Source organism: Erpetoichthys calabaricus, chromosome 16 (genome assembly GCF_900747795.2).
Source record: "Erpetoichthys calabaricus chromosome 16, fErpCal1.3, whole genome shotgun sequence".
In the NCBI taxonomy this organism is placed as follows: Eukaryota; Metazoa; Chordata; class Cladistia; order Polypteriformes; family Polypteridae; genus Erpetoichthys; species Erpetoichthys calabaricus.
Genome location: NC_041409.2, coordinates 73,386,069 through 73,398,427, shown reverse-complemented (window position 1 = coordinate 73,398,427; position 12,359 = coordinate 73,386,069). Strand labels below are relative to the sequence as shown.

At 38.7% G+C, this 12,359-nt stretch overlaps 1 protein-coding gene across 1 annotated transcript in view; it reads left to right on the top strand.

The window, feature by feature from the left end:
• The window catches only part of slc38a6 (solute carrier family 38 member 6), a 73,623-nt gene extending 62,799 nt beyond the window's left edge, over positions 1 to 10,824 (top strand). Inside the window, exons 13-16 of the mRNA XM_028822073.2 lie at positions 1,405 to 1,529; positions 2,503 to 2,647; positions 3,486 to 3,580; positions 9,637 to 10,824. Coding sequence (XP_028677906.1) covers positions 1,405 to 1,529; positions 2,503 to 2,647; positions 3,486 to 3,580; positions 9,637 to 9,720 — 449 coding nt within the window. The 3' untranslated portion in view covers positions 9,721 to 10,824. The remainder of the gene's footprint in view (positions 1 to 1,404; positions 1,530 to 2,502; positions 2,648 to 3,485; positions 3,581 to 9,636) is intronic.
• The last annotated feature ends 1,535 nt before the right edge of the window (positions 10,825 to 12,359 follow it).

The window sequence follows — 12,359 nt, the reverse complement described above, 5'->3', positions numbered from 1 at the left end:
AAAAAATGCGCCCGTTCTTTCATCATTTTGTTGCAGCCTATCAAAGACTTGCTGATCATGTTTTCTGGACTCAATATACATTGGCTTTTCACTCAGCACGGGGGCACGCATTCATCTCGGATTATTACATCCTGCTAGACTAATCTGCTGCGTTTGAAAAACCGACTTATCCCGGAGGAGTTTCACCGGCATTAATGATTAGGAATCTGGTTGGAACAAAACCCTGCATCCACAGGGGTTCACCAGGACTGAGTTTGGGAAACACTGCTGAACACAGACGAAACCGACTCAGGTGAGGAGTTGGGGCGGGCAAAGTAGTTGCAGCTATTGATTATTCAGAGTTGTTTGCCTGGGTGTCTGATCTGATTTCGACGGGATCAGAAATAAAAGGAAAATGATGTGAAGACAATGTCACAGGTGATCCTGTGGTATAGCGGGTCCACAGCTCCCCTTCAAAATGCCATTTTTAAATAAATAATCATCGCACTCACAGCGTAGCGAGGGGCGTGGAAGTATGGCTCAAACGGTTTCCGGGTGGAGTCGTGCTGCGGGCATTTCTCCCCTGTGCAGTGTGCGAGCGAGTGAGGAGAGAGAGAAAGCCAGAACATTAGAGTGACCGAGAGCAGGCTCGAAGGCAATGTGTTCCTGTGGTATAGCGGGTCCATAGCTCCCCTTCAAAAGGCCATTTTTAATCAGGCGACTGACAGTAGTGGAGTCAGCTGCTGGGAGAGCGTCTCGACTGTTACAGGGCCTGCATCGGTGAAGCTGGTGAGATGCTAATGAAAAAGAGGCACAGGGCCTATTGGTTTTTAAAGACTGCTTCCTTCATTGTGTTTTAACCTCAGTTTTAAAGGATTGTTTTAAGGATCCCATGGGATACCCATCGCAAACTGTTTTACATGCTGCATACAGCCATTCACATCCGCGAGAAACATGCCTCTATGAACAGTCAACGTGGCTCAGAGGTGCATGTTGACTGTAGCACAGATGAACAGAAATGACGGCGTGTTTTCCGAGGCGTCACGTCCAAGTTGGTGGGCGTGGCTCTGCGAGTTGTCGTCGTATCCAATGGTCTTAGAGTTGGTGGGCGTGGCTGTCTTGCGTGCTTTCCATGGGTGTCTACTTGTCGGCGGCTTAGTGAATTATATATATAGATTCTAAAGGGTTCACAAACTTTCAAGCACAACTGTACTCTTTTCTTTGGCTCATACTGGTATTTGTTATGAGTTTTCTCTTGCTAGTTGAACTTATTTTGGTCTTACTGGAATCCTTACATTTACTTTTATCATCTTGATGTTGTTTTTCTCCATTGTAAATAAAACTTTGCTTTCTTTTCCAAGAGATTTTATATGTCTACTTGGATGCACACTGGCACTTTTTTTTTTTTTTTGTTTACTTCTTTAGACAAAGTGGACTCTGAACTTCTTCAAAGTTACAAGAAATACCTCCCACAAGATTTGGTTATCATGACAGTGAGAATTAGCATTCTGCTGGCTGTGCTGTTGACGGTTCCTCTTATACACTTCCCAGTGAGTAATGCCAAATCCTATGCATTCCAACAAAACCACACTTGTCTCCTGTGATCACAGTTATTTACCAAATGATTTGACTTTTCTTATTTGACCGAGTCATTGTTCCTCCTGCTTCAGGGAGGGGAAGCTTCTGACAGACTGGCCTCCTTGTCTAGTTGTTTTGTTTCTCATATCCTGTGCATAAATAAATTAGAGATGGGAATGCAGTATTTGCTGGCAAACCTTTGATTGGAGATGGTTTAGGGTTTATCTGTTAACAAAGCATACTGAACATCACTTGCAACTGAGACTGACATCTCTACTTTTTAGAGTGTCCCCTGATTATAGAATCTAGAGTGGAGGTCTGTATGGTCTTCTGGTGAATGGAGGTGCTAAGGGAATGGGTGTAGTAGAATAATCCTGTTTATGTTTCATTGATCTATACTATACTGTTTATGTTGTTCCTTCACAAATGTGACCAGCAACCAATACTTTTAATTGTACTGGAAATAATAATGAAAAAATTAATTGAACTTACCAGAATGAAATCCGCTTGATAAAACAATCCTTCTCACTGTTTCACAGGCAACCATTCTGTCCTCCCATTACCAGAAATTTGAGAGCCATATTTTTGTTCCTGCAGAGATATTTTATAAAAGTGGGGAGTTTTCACATTTTCTGATTTCCAGGAAAAAAGTCTTGTTTTGTTTCCTCCTGTGGCAGTAAGGAAAAGGACAGCAAGATAGTTGAAGAACATTCTGCATTAAGATCCTCTTTAATTGCCATCTTGACATTTTATGTTATGCACACGCTAGCTTTTTTTTCCACAGTGCTTCAGCTCATGCACCTGCCATATGAAGGCATTATTGCTTTTGATAAGGTTATAGAAGTAAAGCTTACCTTCACATACAGTGTTTGAAATTTTATTTGTGGTTTTTAGTTTGCTTTTGATTGTGCATCTGTTAAAAAGCAATTGTCAAACTTTTCTTAGGCAAGGAAAGCTGTCATGATGCTGCTTTTCCATAGTCGACCATTTTCTTGGATTACTCACATTCTCGTCACTGTGGCTCTGGTGACAACTGTTGTTCTGCTGGCTGCATATGTGCCAAACATCAGGAATGTATTTGGGGTAATTGGTAAGTATTACTTGGCAAGTTTCAGAGGGTTGGTTTACCTCCTAGTATTGATTAGAATGCTGTATACTTTTAGAAAGGCCTAGATAGCAATCACTTGATGCCACTTTTTAGTGAAACAAAATGTTTTACCCATTGCAAAGTAGGGCTTAAACTGGCCTAATGAAACCTTCATACCCCAAAATTATGGTAGACATTTAGACAATTCATTCAAAGACAAATAAAATAATCCCTTCCTGCTATATCAGGGTCATTGAACAGCTGAACAACTTGAACAACTCCAGAATTTTTTTTTGAAATGCTGCAAGATAAATTATGGTAACACTTTTAGGTACTGCAAAAATACATCTGTTACTATGTACATTTATGTAACAAGACACTGACAAACAATTGTTCAGAATACTTACAAAGCATCACTAAAGTGTTTATTCATCTCTGCAGTGTGACCTACCAACAAAACTTCACTTTGCAGTGGTCTGAAGAGAAACATATTTCTCATGTTATTACATGCAGTATTTAGTGTAAGACACATGAATCCTTCATATTCACAAATCATCATGTCAATATGCCAAACTCCAAAGAGTTGAATAATCACTCTACTGACATTTTATAAGTGTTATGAAGACCAAAAAAAGCTTTTGTTAAAGCCTTGTTACATAAGAGTAAATGAGTAGTAGATGCACTTATGAAGTACCTAAACTAAAGCGATTCCTAAATTAGAAAGTAGGTTTATGTGAAGATGTTTACCGTATTAAAATTGGAAGCTCCTTTTGTTTAGCTGTCAGACTATATGGCACTTCCCATAATCTTCTCATAGGTCTTTATTTGTGTTCTACCATAGGTGCCACCACATCAACATGCTTACTGTTTGTATATCCTGGACTTTTCTACATCAAAATTAACAGTGAGAATTTCACGTCACTTCAGAAATTATCGGTAAGTATCCTGAGACAGAAACTAACAGGCTGCATTTTCCAGCTTATGACACAAAGCTATTTTATCAACGCTCATTCTGTTTTGTGTGCTTGCTCCGCACACCACATGAACACCTGCCTGTTTCTTGAGTTGACACACTTTTTTTCCTGCTAGGACAATTAGAATTCTTTAGACTTGTATATTTTAGGAGCTCATCATACTGATCATACATAGTGGTTAGCGCTGCTGCCTCAGGTGTCCACCATCCTTGGTTTAATTCCAGCACCAGGTTAAAACAACAAGCAATAGAAGATCTTTTTTTTCAGTGTGTATTCTTCTTTTTTGGCTGCTCAGCTTTCCATATCTTGTAACAGAATTTCATCTTACAGCATGAAAACAACAAACGAGGAGGAGTCATGTCATAAGATGGTGACATGAAGACAATAAAGGAACTAGAGAAGAAACCTGTCACCTAAAATTAACTAAAAATATAAAAGAGCTATAAGGGGCTGTAAAGAGCTTTTAATTGACAAAGCTTTGTTTTGAACTTGCTCAACAGCCTCATACCTTGAAACATTGATTTAGAATGTGGGCAAAACAACCTTGGAAAAAAACACCAGGGTACTAAAAGCAAAAACCAGCTGAAAAGTGTGATGAAGAGTCTTAGGGAAGAAAGAGTGAAGTAAAAATACCATGATAAGTCAGCAGAAAGCAATCAAGGCACTGATTGAGACTATCCATGTAAGATCAAAACAATTATTTTGTAAAGATACACAGTTCAATTAGAGTGACTAGTGGTCTTTCTTGCTCTCACGGGTATCCATAAAAGAGTGAGACTATGCAAATCATGAACATGAAACTTACAGTAAACATTTTTTCTCTAAAGATTATGTTGAAAATCTCACATGATGTCAAAAAGTATGTTATGAGAATATGAATAGCAACATGTAAAGGATCTTTGTGATAGAAATATAAAAGGGAGCCTTTGATGGAGGCGCTGTTTTCTCCTTGCATTAGTACAAGTAAAAATTTCACTTTACACCATACACGTCACCTGCCACTACAAGTACAACTACTTCTTACATGTCTTCACAATAACACAAAAACATCTCACTAATAAATCTGCTATCACATAAGAGGTCACATGTAGTCAGCAGAGCTCAGATATAAAAGATGCTATACCCTGTGATAGCCTGTCTTCATTGAAATTAAGAGCTTCTGCCAGATACCAAGATGCCATCTACCAGTTCCTATTATAGGGTTGTTTTTTTTTTTTATAAAGAAACATAAAGGAACTTACTCAAGACAATTCTAAAGATCCATCCACCTTTCTGGGAACATTATCCTGGCAGAACTGAGCACAAGACAGGAATTAAAGCTGAATGTGGCCTTTGTCCATCACATCTACACATACTGACACTGGTCCAGCTATGAGTCTAGCATGGTTATATTTGGCATTTGTTAGGAAAAGCAGAGTATGTGGATAAAGAACTCATGGGGAGAATGTGTAGGTTCTACACTTCAGCAATTGTTGTTTTCAGTCAAACAAATTCTGCAAGTGTCTGCAGGATTTTTCCCAGTCAGAATTCCCTGTGCTGCTGACCTTATAGTAATACCGGACATGGTGAAAGAACCAAGTATCTCTACACTAAGGCTGTGGAACATACACTAGATATGAGGACTCCAGCAGAATGAATATCTGCACCATTGAGAAGGAACACTGAGAACAAGCTTGGCAGGGCCATCAGCTCATATGCAGTAGAGGCTCTGGGTAGTGGTGTTTATGTCTGTGGTGGTGCTTAACTTCTAAGCAATACAGAAAGAGTCCTCTGAAATACTATAAAGGTCTGAATGTAAATTGTTAGTTTAGAAAATATGGATTTTGATCACCCTTAGATGAAATAAACCATTTTTAAGCATTTAAATTCAGACATACTTTCTCCTGAAATGTGACTACACTTACTAAGCACTTCCCAGGCACAAAAACAAAAAACATTACATTTGACAGCTTAAATTGACATTGTAAATTTCAAGTTTCTCTGTCAAGCAATAGTAGCTTAGCTTCCTATAATTACTAAGCAACAAAAGTAGTATAGAAAAAAATCATTCTGGTTGTTACAAATCAACATGTAATCCTGAAGCAGTACAGAATAATCAATAAGCTAAACAGTGCTTAGTCCAGGCCCATTAGATCTGAACGTAAAAAGTACATACCACTTGTGCAACAATTGTAAGAAGTCTGGTGACATTTGAAAGTTCAATACTTATCATATTTCTTGTATAGATATAATAATAAAAAGGAATGAAGATGCACGATATTTCAGTGTCTTTGATTTTACTAGGGGATATTCAGTGGTGCTACTTATGGCAGAGGTAATATAACACAACATGTTCAAACCTTCTTAATCCAATTCAGGGCCACAGTGGACTGGAATCTATCCCAGTAGCATTGGGCACAAGGTGATAAGCAGCCCTGGACAGAGTGCCGGTCCATTTCACAACCTACTCACACCCACTTAAACTCACATGGTGAATTTGGAAATGATAGTCAATCCAACCTGCACACCTTTCAAGGAGGTTGAAGGAAAATAAGGAAAACATGTTTGGAGGGAAACCCACAGAAAACATAGAGTCATCGTGCAGATTCCAGGCAGGCAACATCTAGGTGCAGGATTTGACATTTGATCCATGAGGTAGCAAAACTACCCATTGTGCCACCATGTGGCCCCATGGCCGAGGTGTGAGAAAAGTAAATTTTAAATCTTGGATGGTTCATGAGTGTGATACTTTTGGATTAATTGAATCTTAAACGTTTACTCAGTATTTACCCTACTCTAAACCAAGCCATGTCCTGAGCTCCCTCTTTTGATGTCCCGATGTCACAAAGCAGCCACTAAACGAATGAGGATGGGCTTAATACCTGGTCATACTTGCTACTCGTGTCCTTTTTTGAGACTTTGAAAACTTGGTCACTCTGTAGTTTACCACCAGACTGCCACATTCACCTGATATCCAACAGTCAATCGCTGTAATAAAGTGTGCGTTTTCCTTGTGTTATTTGCTAAAAATTGTCAAAACTGAATAGCTGTGCAAGTCCCACCTCATGAAAATGATAATGACCAGACATGTTCAAGACAAGAAGGAATTACTTAATTAGATATGGTGTTTTAAAGTTATGTTAATTGCCAGTTGCAAATGATCTGTGTGTGGGTGTGTGTGTGTTGGGGCATGGGTTATAGTGATATTGTTAGTGGCCCCTGTGATTTACTAGAGTCCTGGCCAGGCCTGTTTTTTTCAGCCTTTTGCCCAAACATGATTAGTCAGTCTTTGGACCCAAACCATCAAATGGATTGAGAACGTTCTAAAACTAACCTTCTGACATCAGGCCATTGAGAGCTACAGTGCCTGCACACCCCTTGAATGCACCTGAATGTTATACCATACCTACATTTTCTAACTTGTTTTTTTCTCTAAACAAAACATACCACTATGAAGAACAACGTACTGTGGAAGCCTCAAAAGAGGCTCTAGAAATCCTCCAATGTGATGATTTAGATGCTGGCTTCATTACATAAATGTAGATGCAGATAAATAAAATGCATATACCCACACTTCCGAGGAAGTGGCTTCCATTTCAGCCTTTCATGTTTTAAGTTGTAAGCCATCTTGGCTCTTGGAGCAGTAATGCCGATTCATTGTTCTATATCCATTTGTTTTCCTCAATGGATGAGGCCTGCCTTACAGGGATCCGCAAAGGTAAACTGTCATTTTCAAACAAACATTCTTATTTCACTTAATCACTTTACATATTTCCTGGAATAGCTAAATCTCAGAATGTAAAAACTATAAATTTGAAGTCACTTGACAGGAACATCGAGTCACATGATTGAGTCATATAAAAGGAATCTGAAAATATAAATACATGTCCCTCATTGTTTCTACCATTGAAACAGAACTAATATCTTTAGTCTGTAAGAAGAATAGCTTCACGACAAATAAGACAAAGAATCACCGATTCTTTTTTCCATAGAAACGCAGGGCAGTAATCAAAGAGCAAAAGAAAGCTTTAAAGAACTCGAATATTTACATAAAAAGAAGAGCCTAAAAAGAGTCATAAAAGGGACACAGTAGAGCCTGAAATAGCAAAGTCATGCAGAGAGCTTGCTCATACTACTCACACTTTATTCCATTCTCAAGTGTTTTGTCCCAGAATCTGTATGTCAATAACACGTATTATGTTTGTGCCATTTGGCAATATTAACATTTCCGAGAATACACAAAGGGGATTAACCTAATGTTAAAAAAACAATACTTACAACAGAACTGAACAAAAGGTATGCTGTACTTTGTATGTACTGTTACATAATACTGTATATGAAAGTCATTTTAGGTCAATAGTTGATTATACAATCGACATTGCGATGATCAGTGGTGATTCTCAGGGGTGACGAGCTGGGTCTCAAATTCACTGAGAAGAGCAAGGTTGGGTCTCAAGAAAAAAAAATTTAAGAAATCCTGATGCATATAATTCAATTGTTTACTGTTTACAGTATGTAAAATAGAATGTATTTTCTCTAGTGTATAAAATGTACAGTTGATGATTTTTCAATTATGTACTGTAATAATTAATTTTGGCTATGAATATCTTGTTTTTAAGTTGGACAGCTCTGAATTGTGTGACCACTGGGGGTTGTCTTGGACCCCAAAGTGCACTAAATACAGACCTGCATTCAAAAGACCCTTTGTTTACAAGTTCTCTACCACAATCAACCCAATCCATTCCAAGTTTTGTCCACCTCCTCCTGACTCTGACTCCCGTTGAGGTGAGGGGCTTCTTTTATACTGGAGCTGGGGTTACATCCGGTGCCACAATATTGCACTCCAGAGCACTTCTGGGTCAGGCTGAAACTCCATGAAGCAAGGGAGTCCACTTCCAGCAGCACTCTCCGGAAGCACCCAGGGACCTCAACAAGGCTGACCTTCTGAGCTATGAGCCTCATGCAGCCCTGCGGGGTTCCAGTCTGCGGTTGTGCCAGATGTGCACTGTCACCAATCATATTCAGAGATGAGTTGTTCCTGGTAGGCAGTCTCCCCAAAGTCCATAAATAATATATGTTCTTCTCTATTGGGAAAGGAAATAGAAACCATCCTGGCTGGGGTATTTACATCCATTCTCACCATCCTTGAATAATGGCCTCCCAGCTGGGTTCAAAACCACCCCACTCGGAATGCCAGTACATCCATTACATCTATCACAGTTGCAGTGAAAAGTACCACTGAATCAAAGCTGAATGAAACCGTGTTTCAGATCCAGCGCCAGGCTACTTCCTATGTGGAGTTTACACATTCTTCTTTTACCTGCAAAGCTTTTCTCCAGGAACTTTGATTTCTGGCCACCTTCCCAAATGGTGCTGGTTAGGTTTTCTAGTGTTGCCAAAACAGTCTGGTGTAGGCATTTTGAGCAACTGACTGGCATTTTGTCTACTATAGTATTGCTCCCCACCTTGTGTATAAATTCACAAAGATGGGTTTTAGCACCTAGTGACTCAGGAAATAGCCAGGTAGGGTCAGAAAACAAACAGAAGTGATTATCCGTCACTCTTGAGATGAAAAAATTCACAGATCATTCCTTCAAGGTTCAGACTTGCTATAAGCAAAGTGTTATCATGAATAGTTCAGGTGCTGAAGACTACAAGGTCCACAGTACAAGTAACATGGATGATGAATGAGTTTTCGATCACATATTTTCCAGCTTTCAGTGTTGCTTTGTGAACCATCGGTGTTTTCTTGTATAGCAGTATGTCCTGCTGCCATAGATTGGTGCTGGATTTCTGCTTTATGATTATTTTGATTTTAAAGGACCGAGTAGCTGTACACTCTCTTTAGTGCAATCAGCCGATCAGTCAATAATAGAATTTGCCTTGATGAGTGCCTGCTGTCATTTTCCAGAATCTGTTTTACAAGAAAACAAAGACTTAAGAAGATTAAGACTGCTAATGACATGTGTTTCTGATTTGCTGATTTCCCCCATTTATGTCCTACTAATCGTTTTTTTTTTTCTTTTTCTGTCTCTGCAGGCTCTCACCCTGCTGGTATTTGGCATTTGCGTCGGAGTGCTCAGTTTATCACTGATTGTTTCAAACTGGGTTGTACATCAATAGCCTTGTGCCGACCATTGAAAGGTCTATGCAGGCGGCCAAGGCTGCCATTATCAAATAGCTTTTCTGAGTTAATGTTTAGCAATTACAAATGTGACTCTACTTATGCAAACCAATGGTGCCAAATATCAAGAAAATGGTGCTTCTTGTGTCACACTGTTTTCTTGTCTTGTACAGATGCACTTTTTACTTTTGTAATCTAAGAAAGTACTGGATCAACTGAACCCAACTGTCCTCTCACTGTCACATTATGACCTTGCACTGCTAAAATCACATGAGTGATTCAGAGAAACAGATCAACCATAAAATAAAAAAAAGATGAGTCCTTCTTACTCCGGGATCACTTGAAACAATATCTGGTACTGCCATGTTGGCTTAGTTTCACCATCTCTGGAGCTTTGGTAATGGATCATGTATGCAAATATGAACACCTTTTGTTTAGTTTTCAAAGGGGTCCGTGCCTTGTCTTTTGTAGTTTTAGGTCTTTATTTGGCTGGGAGAGAAGCTTACCTGTAGCATTGGTGCACAGATTTCCAAAGTCATTAGGCTCACTGAAGACACTGCCTTTGATTGAGCTTGATCATCTGTCGACTTCCTGGAGGGGCTGCCTAATATCAGCACAATTAGCTTTTGATTCCTTTTTGAGGTTTCCAATAAGTGGAAACCTTTAGGTTTACTTTAATAAATGATTGTAGTCTTATTTTTTATGCATACAAAATTCATGGAGTGAACATTTGTCTTTAGAAATGTTATATTGTATTATTTTAATTACATTTAGAATATTTGAATTGTGCTAACCATGGTATATTTTGTATTCTTTGAATAATATAATTTAAGACTATGTTTTCTCCAACAAACTTGAAGAAATGCACATTTTCATGTGTTTAAGGGAAACGGAAGACTAGGTTTTCAATGGCTGCTACATATTAAGATGCTACGGTTATGTCTGTTTCATGTACCGGCTAAATGTGAGATTTCCTGAACTACCCTCAGTGACTTTCATTTTGTAGCAAGGCAGGTGTTGATGATGTGTGGTTCACCTGCTGGTCAAGACACGATACTGCAACCGTTTGGTAAATGGGCAGTTTACAGTCTACTTTTGAAGTAATTCATGTCATTTTGTTCTTTTAAAATTAAACACAATGTTTATTTATGTCAAGATGACTTACTTTTTTTTCAATTTTAAAGTTATAAAGGTCATGGTGCACTTTTTTATTAACCTGTATTTGATTTTTACCATTAGAGTCCTCATTTTTTTTGCTGTACTTGGCAATTTGTCTCTAGAATCCTTAATTTTGCATTTGCCTGCTTGCTTTTTTTTCCCTCTCATCTGGCTTAGCCGGCAACTAGCAATTGCTGATAACAAATGTGGATTCTGTGAAACATCAGGCAGCACTCAGCCCACCTTAAAAGAAAATGAAGAAGCACCAGGTACATGTTTGTTGTCTTGAGACTTTGTTTTATTTTGCCATTTATGAAACATACCATATTAAACAAAGACAGTTTAGCAGACTTGAGACAAATCAACATTTTTTGCTGTTCTGTAAAAGACTTTGGTTTCGGTTAATATAAGAGTGCATCTCTATATTAAACATATATCTCAGGATGTTTTTTTTTTTTTAATTGAAAAAGTATAAACTTGGTGATTATTCTCAGAAAGTCTTCTCCACCAGGTACAACTAGTGATCTTCTGTGACACAATTTTCTGTGAACATTTCAAAACATTCATCTGCTTTTGCATGGACATCTTTGTTTATTCCCTGTAGTACTGTTGTTTCTAAATAATGACAATAAGTTTGATTTTGCCCACTTAGCAACGTCTTGGCATCCCTCTGCTGAAGCTCTCCACCATCTGTAATTTCTCCCTGTTCATGAGGGGTACAGCAGCCAGGAGACGCCAAACAGCTCTCGGCACCTGGTTTAAATTTAAAGCTTGTCTTTACATGATGTCACAGTCTTGTTGTCAGCACTCAAAAGGTCAAGTCAGTTTTTATTATGGGATGGCAGCTTTGACATTTCTGGAATGTTTCCAGCCATTGCAGGGAATTCTGTGATGTTGACTAATTTAGTACCATTTGAGCAATTGGGGCAGTGTAAAATTAGAAAGAAAAAAATAAAACTTCTAAATAAATAACAGACACCATGACGTATTTTGAGCTTGAAACAGCACCAAACAGGTCATCAAGAATATGGCTCATTGTAAAGGGAATGGCAGGTCAGCAGTCAAGATCTTTTAGACAAAGTACGAGTAGTTATTTCACATGGCTGGGACTGCTCCTTGTGTGCTCACCTTCCTTTTCTTTTTACAGTTTATAGAGACTGCCAGTAGTTCCTAGTGCCAGAGTATTCAGATCTGTAGTGACATATGAAGTCCCAAAGCTAGCACCACTGCCAGATGGTGACTTTATTGTTAGCACTGGGTATGGGGGCAGGGATGTTACTCTCACCAAAATATTTTATCACATATTTGCAGCAGTAGGAAATACAGTTCTTAGATTTATATGGTTATGGTTTAACTGGTCCTTGCAACCACATATCCTTTAAAAATTGCACAACTTTGTCTTTGAGTTTTCCCAGTTTTGTAGATATTGATTATCTCACCATCTTACTAACTTGCTGTGAGGATTGGGACTGTGATATTT